The 15,018-nt window shown below is 31.1% G+C and overlaps 2 protein-coding genes across 2 annotated transcripts in view; both read right to left on the bottom strand.

Annotated features, from left to right (window-relative positions):
• Positions 1–3,429, bottom strand: part of LOC111613439 (glycine receptor subunit alpha-4-like) — a 5,344-nt gene extending 1,915 nt beyond the window's left edge. The window contains exons 1-5 of the mRNA XM_023354797.1: positions 3,405–3,429; positions 1,523–1,583; positions 1,385–1,458; positions 1,242–1,309; positions 1,038–1,166 (exon numbers count right to left, since the gene is read on the bottom strand). Of these exons, the coding sequence (XP_023210565.1) occupies positions 1,038–1,166; positions 1,242–1,309; positions 1,385–1,458; positions 1,523–1,583; positions 3,405–3,429 (357 nt within the window). The remainder of the gene's footprint in view (positions 1–1,037; positions 1,167–1,241; positions 1,310–1,384; positions 1,459–1,522; positions 1,584–3,404) is intronic.
• Positions 3,430–4,302: 873 nt separating this feature from the next.
• LOC111613438 (glycine receptor subunit alpha-1-like) lies at positions 4,303–14,772 on the bottom strand. Its single transcript, XM_023354796.1, has 7 exons — positions 14,665–14,772; positions 12,953–13,026; positions 11,343–11,410; positions 11,107–11,257; positions 9,256–9,426; positions 8,858–9,183; positions 4,303–5,276 (listed from the first exon to the last, which is right to left on the bottom strand). Exons 2-7 carry the CDS (start codon positions 13,002–13,004, stop codon positions 5,034–5,036), a joined length of 1,011 nt encoding a protein of 336 aa, XP_023210564.1. The 5' UTR covers positions 13,005–13,026; positions 14,665–14,772; the 3' UTR covers positions 4,303–5,033.
• Between the last annotated feature and the right edge of the window lie 246 nt (positions 14,773–15,018).

Raw genomic sequence — 15,018 nt, 5'->3', positions numbered from 1 at the left:
TCGATAATTCGGCAATTCATTTGGCTTTAATAATCAGGTTTATGAAGAAAAACTTCATACTTGCAGACTTTGTACTCGTTTGTATCCTTGCCCAATTTGCACAATCTGGCGTCAGGCATTTATTGAAGCTACTGGGCATGGTTAAAACTCAAGACAGCGTAAGCACAATTATTCCAGATATTACAGGTTCCGACAAGTAAAGAATTTTTATAGTCCTGCCACAAATAAGCTATATATTGATTATTGACCATTTGTGACACGCTAAAACGAGCAAAAATTTAAAAAAAAAAACTAATAGGTAGGTTTAAAATTAATAAATACAAATGTATTTTGACAGTGAATGAATTAATTTTGCTTTCTATTTGCAAAATTCCTCAACCTTAACACAAAATAAGAAAAAAAGTGAAATTTTAAGAAATTTGCGGGATTTCCCGGGATAAGAAAAATTTCCTGGGATATTTCCCGGGTTAAAAAAACAACCGGGATCCCGGAATCCCGTTTGAGAAACCCTAGTTCAGAGGTTTCGCTGTAATATGATTATTATTCTCTAAGTTTATTAGCGAAAAAACCTTCCTATATCCGCGAGATAAAGTAAAAATTTTTCTTGCGGACCTTATACCAGCATAGCATATTCACATGATACACTGATGATCGTGATACTGAATTGTTCCAAAGTGTTTCCTATACAAAATAATAGGGAAATTTCAGAATTTTGATATCCAATATTTGTGGAACCTATCATTGAATTAGAATACAAGAACATTACGGCATGTCTGAGGGCTCACTTTATCTATTAACTGTTAATTCGTTAAAATTTATTGCGAAAATTTAGAACAGTTCCTCGTGAAATATATTGACTCTATTCAAAATACATATAGATGGATTTAAAAAAGTAATAATCACAATAACTTCACTGAGATTAAGATTGAAAAATCATACCTAGATAACTTTCTAATAGTATTGTCTTGATATATCGTGATTGCTGTATTCGGAATTGAAAACTGGAAAAGTTGCCCCCATTTGCTATTGTCAAAAACCAAATCTGGTGTCCAGATAGATTTTGCAGCTTTTGAAAGAAGTACTTTACAATTTGTTATGTTCAACATTTCAAGTCTCAATCTGGGATCCTTCCATCGTTCTGTTAGAAACATGTGCATTCGGAAATCCTGAAAGATATAGCATGAGATTTTTTCACAAATGTATAGAATTTTCGTACGTTAAAGGTATTGCTCATCTTTTACCATTGTTGTTTCTGTTATATCATCGATGTCAAATATCTCGATATTTAAGTAAACAGTAACAGGTTTTCCTGATTAAAATCAGAAAAGAAATTTGTATAATTAAATTATTTTCAAAGATATTTATTACATAACAACATTCTTACCTTCAACACGAGGAGGATCATATTTATCATAATCATTGGGTATTACATAGCGCCAGATCCTATCAAATTCTACGCTGAAAATAAAAATACAATTGAAATTTCTTTCAATTTTTGGCCCAGCAGTGGCCAAGCAACTACATTCCCTGAACACTGGGAGTTTGGGACTTGGGTTTGCGCTTGTTATCCACATGTGTAATGCCTGAAAAGGTGCCGATTACCCTTAAAAAGAACTCCCTGAAGTCATACACCTAAGCAGATTGCCCAAGTGTTGCATTGCTACAACTTAACAAAACACACTTTTAATTTTTATAAACAGAATTAATAAAGATTTTCTACATTTTCATTTTTAGAATTAATTTATAAAAAATTTTAAAAATGTTCATTTATAACATGAATAAATAGAGAAGCAATTTTATGAACATTATAATTTGAATTTGTTGATGAGATATGGCTACGCAATACATAGGCAAACTGCCAAAAAAAGGTACTTTAGAAGTGATCTTCATTGGCAAATCTCCCATTTGTTGTGAATTAAATGTATGAGATGGTTTTGCCCACAGAAAGAATTGAATTTATGGGATAAGGTTGCACAACAAAAGAATCTGCAAAAGTGCTACCCAGTTAGCCTTCAATTGTAAACTGGTTCCTATTTAGTGTTTGACAAAAACATTCACAAACCTCCAAGTGGATGAAATTACCGAACGACAGTGATGGTTGTTCAAGAGTTCGAGCCTTGCCAACAGACTGGCCACAAGAAGTTTTTATGGTTTTCTTTACATTAGTAACACCAACCAAAATAGAGGCAGGTTTTCCATTAAAATTCTCCGGGAGGCATACTCTCGGAAGATCGACCACGTGTGTCCCGTTGCCGTAATCAAATAAATCAAACCAAACCAATTCAAGCTGTTAAACAAAAAGGCCAGACTCGAACCTTCGATCCGTATTCAGTTGTGTTATTAACTCAGCTACTGTAGAACCAAACCAAAAATAAAACTCTCTGAAACTGAAATTAGTAATAAAAGTTAAGAATTCGTTTCAATTTCTTTGTTCAATGTGCAAAGTAACAATTGTTTGTGTGTTTAAGAGAATAGACATGAATGGATAATAAATTTTTATTCTATTTTGAAATTACTTTCAATAAACTCGTATATGCAGTTTTAATTCTTCAAAAGATTTAAATTAATTTAAAATGAATTTTTTATTAGTAATTTATCAACACGAAGGAGCAAATTCTAGTTCTTTATACATTAATTTAGATTTTAGAATATAAGTGATATAATAATTGAATTAAGTACTTACCTTAAACACAATTTACTTAATTTTAGAATAAAGTAAAGTTGAAAAATATTCATTTTTGTTTAAGCTCTAAGTAAGGAGTGAGGATTTTACTGCATTACTAATTATTACAGCAGGTAAGAATGATGTGACATTCGTGTAGAGCCGCATGTATTCACCAAGGTTTTTAGAACAATCGTCATTGATTTTAATTAAAGCAGTAAAATTTGTATACAAATCAATATTTCAAAAAGTTATTTTTGTAACTGTTTTAATGGAAGTTTTACTAATGATGTATTTTGTCGATACATATTTTATGGAATTACGTGTTGTTTTTGTTAAATTAAACGCACTGCAAATAGAATTATATAACGTTTTAAATTCGATACTTCTGTATTCAGCATTTCTGGCTCCTCTTTATGCAGTACTGCAAACATATTCGTATATACATATAGGCCAAGTACAAAATTAGTCTGGAAGACATTAGTAGTATAGGTTTGATACACTTTGAGTTATAATTTTTAACTCTCTTACTTTTATTTTTTCCTACCATATTTACTTACATTTATACAGCTGTGTAGCGTAGTTTATCCTATTTGCCTCTTGTGCCAATGAAAATAAACATTGTACGCGATCTATTCAAACTGTTTAAAACTAGTATTATAGCATTACACAGTGCTGACAGATGGCGCTACTGAACACCTAAATAGGCAAGGTCTATAAATATAAGGTTAAAACACAATACCATGATGCATCGCAGCAGTTGCCATGTTAGGACTCTTTTAGTATGTAGGTGTTTCAAGAGGGAATCTGATTGTTTGTTTCTTTCAATCTCAGTTAGTTGAATTTTTTGTTATATATAATAATATATATTTTTTAAATTGTTTGGTGTTCAGTACCGAATTGTTAATACTTGATATCCAAAGATATATATAATTAAAGACTTTAAATAGGTTTCAAAATAAAAAGCTATGTATAATAAAGTATGAGGATAAATTTATTTAGCTTTAAAATACAAAATTAGAGAAAGAATTTGAAGATATTTTTTAAAATAAAAATATATTCTGTTTTATATACTCGCAAGCACTTTTACATTACACAAACTGTAAACAGGAGCTCAGATGAAACATTTTTATAAATTTAAATCAGACAAAAAAAGAAGAAAACCATTCTCTCAAACTTTACATATTATATAAGGTAAAACTTCAAAGGTATTTGCAAGAAAAAATAACTTCCTTCATTTAGGAACTTCCTTGTGCATAAAAACTAAGTTTAATTATTTTTATAAAGTGTTAAATAAGTATACTTATAAAATTATATTAAACAGTAGATAAAGAGTAGAAATATCAACTTCAACTTTATTTATTGTTGACTTATGTAACAAAGATTAATTTTCATGTTTCTTCCTCTTTTAATACAATTTTGTTAACAAAAATTACTATACACATTATTTCAAATTATACATATTTTAATAAAAAATAATTTTTACATCAAATTCTAATGACAAATTAGGAAAAGAATAATATCTTAGTACTATTACATTGATTCATAACAATAACTAGTATCATATAAGTTACGAGTATAATTACAATCCTAATGCAAACTATTTACATTTGAGAGACAAGTTCAAATTTAAAGCTGTATTTATAAGCCCATATACATCATTTTCATCCTAATTTTCATTGTTTTACTTTGTTTATGCGAGATACCAGTGCAATTTGATCACAATTTTTTTATGAAGTTGGCAGGTATGAATGGAAATGAGATCGATAATGGTTAATGGCCGAACTTGCCATAAAGATTAAGATTCGAAAGGAATTCAAACTCGGTTTCTTCCAAATTATAAATTCATCTTTTTTTCCTCGCTTTTATCAATATAAAATTTCTACAAAGTATTCATAAAGTCATGCACCATGGGTAAATTGTAATGCAATGAGATTTTCTATTTCAAGACAATGTCGACACAAGAGAAATACGCTACTCATCACATGAAGACATATTTCCAGGTACAGTTTTCTGAATAACTTGGATTTGCATAATGGTCTGCGTGTTGTTTCAATCTCACAATGCTGGAAATTGGGATCACTTAAAGGATCTCATTTATGAACATCATTTACTCATTTAAAGTCTAGAATCACAGACATGTTAGGCTATGATCCACGTGATCTTGCAAGATGCGTGAAAAAATTGAATAATCCGCTAGAAATTGCACGAACATATCATTTGAATAGTTGGGAGGTGACTCGTGGAAAACATTTCTCTTAAGATCTGTACTTAATTATACAAGGATTATTATAAAGAATGGCAATTCAAGAATCATAAATTATTAGAACAGTTTGAAATCGTTACTGATACGTCAATGAAAACTACGATTTCAATCGTTTAATATTTTTCTGCGGAAACTTAAATAATGCCACCAATAATAGGAAGAAAGGAATAAAAAAGCCGTCGGAAATAAGATTCGAGAGTAATAATCAGGAGCATTTAGGGTGGTTTGCATCTTGAAAATTTTCCAAATACCACAACGTTTTCCTTTCACTTTTTCAATTTTCTCTTTAGAATTTTTACGGTTTTCTGCCCATTTTTCATTTTTCTTAACTGGAGGCGGGGAATTACGCTGAAAATAATTTTTAACAAAATTAATTTATATATTCTAAATTAATATGCATTTAGAGTGGCCCAAAAGTGAGTTTCCGTGATATGTTACTTTTTTACATTGTTGGACAGCTTATTTAAATTTTTTTTGTAACAACTTCATCTAATACGATTGAATAACTAATATATCCAGGTTACATATTTTTTGAGTTCCGTACATGAATTAAAAAATTAAGATCTAAAAGTTTATTCTAAATTATATAATTTATATTAGTTACGAAAAGATTAAAATATAGCAACTTTACGCAAAGAAGGTACATCATTTTGTCAGGGCCCAAGTGCGTACCGAAAATCTGAACTAGAGTAAGGCAACTCATATTAGTTTCGGAAAAGCCGCAACAGAGAGTGAAACATGTCAATTTCTTACAAAATAAAAGTCAAAGCTATTGAAAAATTGTTCTTATTATTCATTAACATAATAATGCTACATGCTATCACTTTGTATAAGGAACTACTACCTACCATGTAGTGAAGTGAATTAGAATTTTATGTTAACGATAATCTTTTTGGATTTACCGAAAATTTTTCATAACTTTCTTTTCTCCATGTCAGGGTGTTCTTTCATAAAATTTTGATGCACGCTTATAGTACGCTCTAAGCCAGTCGGTCTTTCCTCTCCCAGAGTGCTCCTAAGCCAGGTCTTCACTCTTTGAAGCAAACTACTACTAAAAATAAAGTTATTTGGCTGTCCTATGGGATTTTTTAGCCAGTGAGTTAAAAAATAGAAGAGGGAAGGTAGGGTATGGGTAGGTGATGAACGGATGGGATAGGGGAGGGAAATGGAATGGGTATGAGAGTAGTGAAGAAAAGGAGTAGTTTGACATCATAACCTGACACGCATCGTAATTAGTTACAAATTACAGCTGTACAAGGTACTAATTACAGCGTGCATTTTCGGTAAGATGAGTGCAATCGATGATACAAAACATTACGTGCCAGTATATAACTACAGACTAAAAATGACACTACACAATTTGCAGCAACCCTAAAGCATTGATACAATTGGCGTGTGTTTACAGCAAGTATTCCCGATGATACCAGTCCTCCAATACTGACACATTTAGCACTATCATCTATGGGACATAAGCAGGTCACAAACCGAGCCTTGACGTTCCCTGGAGAATCATGAGAATTCTCTACAGACTTCAAAGCATACTAAAGAATATGAAGTGCATTGAATAGTGCTTAGAATTGTCTATAATTGCCAATGTTTTGCAGATGGCAGGAAAAAAATATTAATTTCGTTAAACAGGTCACTTTTTAACTGCTATATCCGTTAATTTGTCTTTTGGTAAGTCAGGCCTTTTATACTACAAGTTAATGAGCTAAAAAGCCTAGAACTATCTCGTGTATTACGCGTCGCTACTAAAAGCTACTAGAACCAGGTTTATAAACATGTTTCTAGACATTGCTAGAATATTTCAGAAATTAAAAAATGTAAGTCAAAGTTCGGCTTCTCTGCAACTCTTTTGCTGACCGATTAGTGCAAAAGAAATTAGTGTTTGATCCTGTAATTGTGTAAATTATGCAAAGTGAGTTTTAATCATTCAAAGTTATTAAATGTAATCGTTTGCTTTTTACTTTAGTGTAAATAAATACTATTAATATATTGGGCAAAAAATTTAACTTTTAACAAATTCTAATCTATATTGTTTCCAAGACAATCGTCTGGAGATGCTGTCTTTAAAACTATTCCATGACAGCTAAGAGGAATAATTGCCTTTTCAACCTCTCTATTATGCATTCTTGTAAGCAATTCATTCCACCTTATAAGATTACTTTATTTTTTTCGTTTTTCTTTGTTAGTGATAAAATAAAAACATTTCTGTAAGTCTGCGTGTGACAAAGTAGGTCTTCTATATATTTTTTAAGATTTATGCATTGTATTATTTGGAAGAGTTTATGCTTTATACTGTAGCCAACTTAAAGATAAATTTTTGAGAGCTTTTGTGCATAAAGCTGTAGGGATTATTTTCATGCCTTGTCTTTATATTTTTATATATTTATTTATTTATCTTCATATCAAAGCCTGAGGTCATTTATTCTAATAGTCTCTTCTGTTAGAAAACACGTAAGCTAACAGAAATCGATCAATAAGTAATATACATTATTATGCTAACAGATGGCGCTAAACGTATCAATCAGATTCGAAAATTATATGAGGTTGAGAATCCATTGATTATTTCTGCAACGTTTTCATGTATTGCACACAAAAATACATTCCGTGTTAAAAAAGTTTTATACAATATGAATTGAAACAAAGAAATGGAATATACTTAATTATTCAATTGCACAAATAGTATTTTAAATGCATAGTTTTGACAGATATCGTGAAAAGGATCATAGAATTAAAACCAACAATCATTTTTAAAATTTCTATTTTTCGCATATCCATACACTTACACACGCACATAAACACATATTTGCTGTAGAGATTTTCTCATGACTTCAAACAATCCTAGAAAATTTCTTTTCCTTTTTCGTCTCTTATAACACAGGAAAAATATTGCGATCGATTAAAAAGTCACACCCATTATTTTTACATTTTTGTACTCGGAAATCTGGAAACGTGGTGAAATGCAGAAAAATTTCTAGGAGTTTTTCTGTGTTTAAAAGTTGGTATGTTTCTGGGGGAACAATTTGCTGGATTTTTCTATACAGCTCGCGATCGTTATAGTAGTTTTTATCAGACGTTTCAACATTCTGGCGATATTTTATATAAACACGCATTTTATGTCATAGCTTACGAGTTTTCCGATTTACTTCTGTATTGTTGCACAATTTATGCGATCTGACTAAACAATGGATAACAATCATAGATCTTGTGGCTATGCATCCTACCTTTTAGACCTTCTGGTGACATTAAGCTTTCGATTTATCATAATTCTCTTTCACTTTTATGCACTAAACATTTAGTTTTTTAAAATTAAATTTATTTTAATGAAGTTATTGAACTTTTTCAGCAGAGGGCGCTATTTAATGCGACGTCGCGTTGCTGCGCTCCCTTGCGCCGCCGAGCATCGTCGTGTCTAGCGTAAAAGCCGATCTTTTTTTAAGAAATGAACGTAATTAGTACTATCATTTAGCATTTATTAATTAAATTTAACTTCAATGAATTCATACAATATTATTTAAAGATATATTTAATTAAGCTATAGTCTCTGTACTTAAATGGAAGTCTCTCTTCGCGTCGCCCGTCTTATCGCTTCGCAAATAACGCTTAGTAAAATTATATTAAGAAGTTTCGCTATGTAATATATTTTATTTTATTTTTTAAATTAATAAATTCATAAAACTTAAATATTTATAAAATTGAAAANTTCTAAAGCACTTTGCAGTTTAAATATGAATTTGAAATCTACAATTTACCAAACTAGTAAGATCGCGACAAATAGCACAGGCATTATTATTTTACCTCATTAATAGTAGGGCACAATGAGGACATACATTAGTCTGGAATTTCTACACTACTGTCAGTAATTTGTGCCCAATTCCATAATCATTTTGATATACTTCGAAAACAATCAATACATTTGAACTTACTTTTTCTTTAAATTCCATAGAGTTGTGAGCAAATGCGTATTCTATCAACGAAGCTGTGACGAAAAACATACAAGCGAACAACCAAATATCCACAGCTTTTATATAGTCCACTGGCGGAGTGTACGATCTAGACTGCAGCATTTGAGTGATGATGGTAAGAAGTGAGGTAACACCGAGCGTAACACGAGCGGGAACTGCATTCACATCTAACCAGAATGATAGCCAGGACAGGGTTACTACTACAGTACTTGGCAAATAAACGTTGAGTATACTACCAGTTAATCGCCGAATAAAAGTAAATTTCGCATACAGATAACTGTAATTACCTGTAAAACAAAAAGAATTATTTTAATAAAACTAATAATAATAACTGGAAAGTTTTATAAGTAATTTGTAACAAAACTTTCCAGTCGTCCAAACTTCGATTTTGCTACGAGGTTTGGGTAACTTCATCTCGTGTTTCAATGGTTGAATGTCTTCCATTAGTGCAATACTTGGTCCTAAGTACTTACATGGACTATCATCAACATCACACCATTCCAGGCGTACCTTTTCCGCAGTATTTTTTACTAAAAAATTGAATAATAGACAGGGAATACCATTAGTATAGAACACAAATATGGAATTTCCAAGTAAAGTTTTATATAAGTACTATAAATATATTATTGTACTTATTCAACTACATAATATTTTACTGCGAGAAAATATTAAATTTGTTGACTTGATAAGTATAAATATATAAATTCGAAATGAAAATATACAACTGAATTAAATTCATAACAATAACAGAATATGATACAGAAAATTTAGTATAAGTAAGCTTAATTGTTTTATATTTATAAAACAATAGTTGACTTTCTCATATCTTCAACTGAAATCTATCAAAGTAAATTCAGGTATGAAGTTGAAAGTATCTTCACACTTGTACAATAAAATGGATTCCTATTGTTCAGGGCAGCATTAATGTTTATGTGTTAATCTCGAAAAATGTATGACTAACACACAAATATTACACTTTTAATAGACTAAAATATATTGCTTTCTATAATAAATACTTTGTAATTATTTAGCTTCAATAGCAAATAAAGGAATCGGACTGCTCGGATAATATATGGTTTTCTTTATATTTTTTTAAAAATATTTGTGGCCAATCTTTATATAACTTATTTTATCAAAGCCTGAGGTCATTTATTCTAATAGTCTCTTCTGTTAGAAAACACGTAAGCTAACAGAAATCGATCAATAAGTAATATACATTATTATGCTAACAGATGGCGCTAAACGTATCAATCAGATTCGAAAATTATATGAGGTTGAGAATCCATTGATTATTTCTGCAACGTTTTCATGTATTGCACACAAAAATACATTCCGTGTTAAAAAAGTTTTATACAATATGAATTGAAACAAAGAAATGGAATATACTTAATTATTCAATTGCACAAATAGTATTTTAAATGCATAGTTTTGACAGATATCGTGAAAAGGATCATAGAATTAAAACCAACAATCATTTTTAAAATTTCTATTTTTCGCATATCCATACACTTACACACGCACATAAACACATATTTGCTGTAGAGATTTTCTCATGACTTCAAACAATCCTAGAAAATTTCTTTTCCTTTTTCGTCTCTTATAACACAGGAAAAATATTGCGATCGATTAAAAAGTCACACCCATTATTTTTACATTTTTGTACTCGGAAATCTGGAAACGTGGTGAAATGCAGAAAAATTTCTAGGAGTTTTTCTGTGTTTAAAAGTTGGTATGTTTCTGGGGGAACAATTTGCTGGATTTTTCTATACAGCTCGCGATCGTTATAGTAGTTTTTATCAGACGTTTCAACATTCTGGCGATATTTTATATAAACACGCATTTTATGTCATAGCTTACGAGTTTTCCGATTTACTTCTGTATTGTTGCACAATTTATGCGATCTGACTAAACAATGGATAACAATCATAGATCTTGTGGCTATGCATCCTACCTTTTAGACCTTCTGGTGACATTAAGCTTTCGATTTATCATAATTCTCTTTCACTTTTATGCACATTAAATTACTTTGATTAAAATTAAATTTATTTTATTTACAAATCTAAATTAAATTTTTATTTTTCAATTTATAGCTTGAATCTAGGCCTTATTCAGGCAGACTGCAAGGCTCAAACTCAGTCACTCTCAGACTCGNATAAGATCCTTTGTTATTAAAATGAAAGTATTCGGAATGGAATATTGGAAAAGATGACCCCATTTAGTGTTGTCAAACATCAAATCCGGAACCCACAGAGTGTCATCTGCGGAAGGAGGAAGTATCTTTGACAGTGTTAAATTAAGAACTTCGAGTTTCAATCTAGGATCTGTCCAATACGCATTCAAATAGAAGAACATACGAAAGTCCTGAAAATTAAGAAATATTTATATACATTTTTATCTATATGCTAATATTAATGCTAGGACACAACAGCAATGACGTGACATTTACCATTGTCTGCTCTCGTATTTCATCCACATCCATGATTTCCAAATTGATATAAATAGTAACAGGTTTACCTTAAAGTAAATACATTAATTTAAATTATGTTAATATCATTTATAAATTGGCGTACAATTCACAAAAATGATAATAAAAATTATCTGAAATTCATTACAAATTGAATTATATTACGTGGGCCTTAAAATTATCTTCGGCGTACTACTGTGATGGAGTCTCATCGGCTCCGTCACAGTAGTACGCCGAACACAGTAGTAGCCACTCAACACGCGGTTGGTCGCGGGTTCGCTCCTTAACTATGGGCTGACAATATGAAGTTTCTCCAGGTTTTCGTGGCGTGTCTAACACCTAAATACAAAGTCCTATCGAGAGAGACCCCTTTTCGCAGACCGCCCATGTATTACGTTGCCATATCCCATCAAATCATTCATCCCGATGGATTTTCAAGTGGAAAAGATACCAGCTATATCCAAATACTATATATTCTAATACACGAAATGCCAATTTTGGCAATTTATTAGTGTATAAAAAGTTTCGATGTTTGATATTAGGTTCCATCGATTAATTGTCACCTAAAGATGTATCATAGATTAATATACTAACAAGTAAGTATAATATTAGCATGTTGATTAGATAAAAACCTCTACTCTATTGCACGTCGTTATTTGGCAGGGCAGCAGCTATTCACATTGCATGTCTTTGATGTTGAGGTGTTTCGTGTATTAGCATATGTAGTATTTGTTACATCACTCCTACCCCCTCAATTTCCGGTCGAACTCCACATAATAGATTTTCCATCTTCAATGTTGAATGACCTTATTATATGCAATTTGTAAGTTTAAATATTATATTGTAAGTCATGTTTAAACTTTTATTTCAATAATATCATAGTAATACACTAAATTGTGACATTTCGTCACGCAATGGTATCATTTAGTGTTCCACTTGTATTTAATCAATATCTGATAATACCTTTCAAGCTGATAGAAGTAAACATAGCAATCATAAAATTCCTATCGTTTAAAAAAGCGAAAAACTATTTAAAAAGCTTGGTATTATAAATCATTATATACAATCATACCGATTATTATGAAGCAAGTTGCACGTCAGTAATACTTAATAGTTTGTTTGGGTTTGATGGAACAAGTCAACGCAACATATGGGCAATCTGCTAAAAGAAGTGCTTCTTGTGAGTAATTTCTATCAGAAACTGATCGGTATCTTTATGTGCGCTATGTGAAAAAAAATCCGGAAAAATCCACGTGGCAGCTCGCTGTTCAAGAAAGAACCTATGACTAGGCCAGCTTGACCATTGGTGGAGACATCTTAATGGTTCCGATTTATGCTTATAACTTTGATGTTTTATATTATCGTGCAATTATTAAGAAACAAGCCTGATATGTCGCAGAGACAAGTCCTGACACATCCCGGATATGTAGGGCGGTACAATCTGTAATATGTCGTGATACCTTCTTATCTAGGGTGGGCTACCCTCTTGGAGCATTAAAATTTCTCTCTTGCAACAAGTGTAAAAACTCGGTTTTAACATCTGTTCGGTGTTTGTACCAATTAAAAGATGATAATTATAAATATTTTCTTACCATCAACAAGTGGAGGCGCGTAATTATCATAATCAGTAGGTATGATATTCATCCAACTGCTATCCAGTTCGACACTAAAATGAAAATAATATTAATTAGCCATTTTAATTTTGTATATTTATAGAGCTAAGAACAACACATAACTATTATTCTATTCCAATCGATCTAATTTATTAGTTTAATGCCAGACAGCAACATATTTATGTTGTTTTACCGATGAGGCAGACCCCATTGTGAATAAGCCTCATTCATACTCATGTTTAATTACTTTTACAAAAATAAATAGAAAATTCCTGCATTTATTACAATTATCCTTAAAAGCTACCATATGAGGTTCCGTGATAAAGAAATATTTCGCACTGCTTTTATAGTGTCATTACAATTATCTGTTATGTGGAACAGAAACTTGGATATTGAAATTAATGACAGTAACAGACTAAAGGCAAAAACAGATTTCTGTGGCGGGTCTTGTAAAAATTCTACTATAAATGTAGCCTTCTTTATCATTCCTTACTTCTTTCGTTTCTCATTTTTCTAGTTTTATTTTTATTGTTTTCTTTTTATGAAAACCTTGATCACTGGCCCGGAAAGCATGCGCATAAAACTTGTCCTGTTCATAAAACAACAGCGATTCCTTATTCCTTTTATAAATTAGTATAGTTCCTATCTCATGTTTTTCTTTACTGTCAAGGCCTCACATTTTTGAACACTAATTGAAGTATTTATTAATACGAATAAATAGAGTGTTAGAGCTTTTATCGACATTGGTACAAATCCCATTTAAGTTGCGATACATTTTATAGACTATAATTTTTTATAATTTAACTCGAGTTTTTGTACACTATATTGATTTGAACTACATTTAAAGTAACACGCAACGTATTAGGCGCAACATGCGAGTATCGACTGATAGTATCTAAACTGAAGAATTATTGTTTCGACAAATAATACGCAAGTGTAATACAACCGCAATTAACAATGCTACAATTATAATTTGTTTAAAAAAATAATAAGTTATAGAACAGTTATTTGCATGATAATGATACAATAGCTCACGTGTAATTGTTCTCATCACCTCGACACGACATCAATTAATAATCACCGCTCGAACCTAATCGATATGACCTTATAACTTCACAGTTAATTAAAATCGAATGATAACTAAATTATACACTGAGAAAATAAATTCTAGAAATATACAGAATGAAAAATCGATATGGCTTTGTTCCGTTCAGGTAAAATTTTATATTAATGAGAGAATTAAGTTTCCATAGTTAGGTTGTTGGAAAGACTATCTGCCAGAGACACCTGCATAAATGCGCTCATTAAATAATGTTATAATTCGATTTTACGAACTCCGTTATAAATGATTTTAAAAAAACAACAGAACAGGTGTCTTGTCCTAACTACTTTCGATCATATTTTCGATTTAGGTAACTAATAACAACGAGAAATTTATGTTGCATACTCGAAACTTCGATATAAAAGCGTGACAATTGCATCCGATAGTAGTTACTATTGATACCGAATTCGTAAGTTTCGAGGTTCCACCCGGGATGCTTAAAATTGTTCGTGTTTCTCGTGTAACACACCATATTTACTTTGCCACGTGTTTACAAAAACGATTTGGTACTAATCACAATAGGTGGAAATAGCTTTTGAAAATATCGGTTTGAAATATGTTCTAAATATGTCGTTTATTTCCCTCTTACAGTGCGTTTTCTTTGCGTTCCTGTTCCCGTATTACACCATTACATCGAGGACATTCTGAAAACTTCACATAAGAAACTCAAACACTGCAACAGTCAACTATAGTAGCCAATTATTAGTTGAACAATAGATTACACATTCATTTCTTACAACGGACAACAAAAGAAAGCAGTCTTTAAGCATCTTATGTTTACTTCGACAACTTATTACACTGATTTATTAATTTAGTTATTAAATTATTGATAATAGAATTTTAAAATAGTTTAAGAAAAGTTATTACCTTCGACCCAAGTGGGTTAAGCACAAAACGATGCAAAGCAGCAGCACAATTGTCATCACTATCAAATGCCATCAAC

Source organism: Centruroides sculpturatus, unplaced genomic scaffold, assembly GCF_000671375.1.
Source record: "Centruroides sculpturatus isolate CEXI.00-Female unplaced genomic scaffold, Cexi_2.0 scaffold1826, whole genome shotgun sequence".
In the NCBI taxonomy this organism is placed as follows: Eukaryota; Metazoa; Arthropoda; class Arachnida; order Scorpiones; family Buthidae; genus Centruroides; species Centruroides sculpturatus.
Note: the sequence above shows the minus strand (reverse complement) of the source record. Positions and strands in the feature narration are given on the sequence as shown.

Bases quoted from the DNA above. Each gene is read 5' to 3' on its own strand.
- LOC111613438 (XM_023354796.1), bottom strand. From the start codon at position 13,004: ATGAATATCATACCTACTGATTATGATAATTACGCGCCTCCACTTGTT. The intron at 11,411-12,952 runs GTAAGAAAATAT...ATTTACTTTAAG, and splicing joins CGCGCCTCCACTTGTTGATG to GTAAACCTGTTACTATTTAT. The intron at 11,258-11,342 runs GTAAATGTCACG...CTTAATTTTCAG, and splicing joins AAATACGAGAGCAGACAATG to GACTTTCGTATGTTCTTCTA.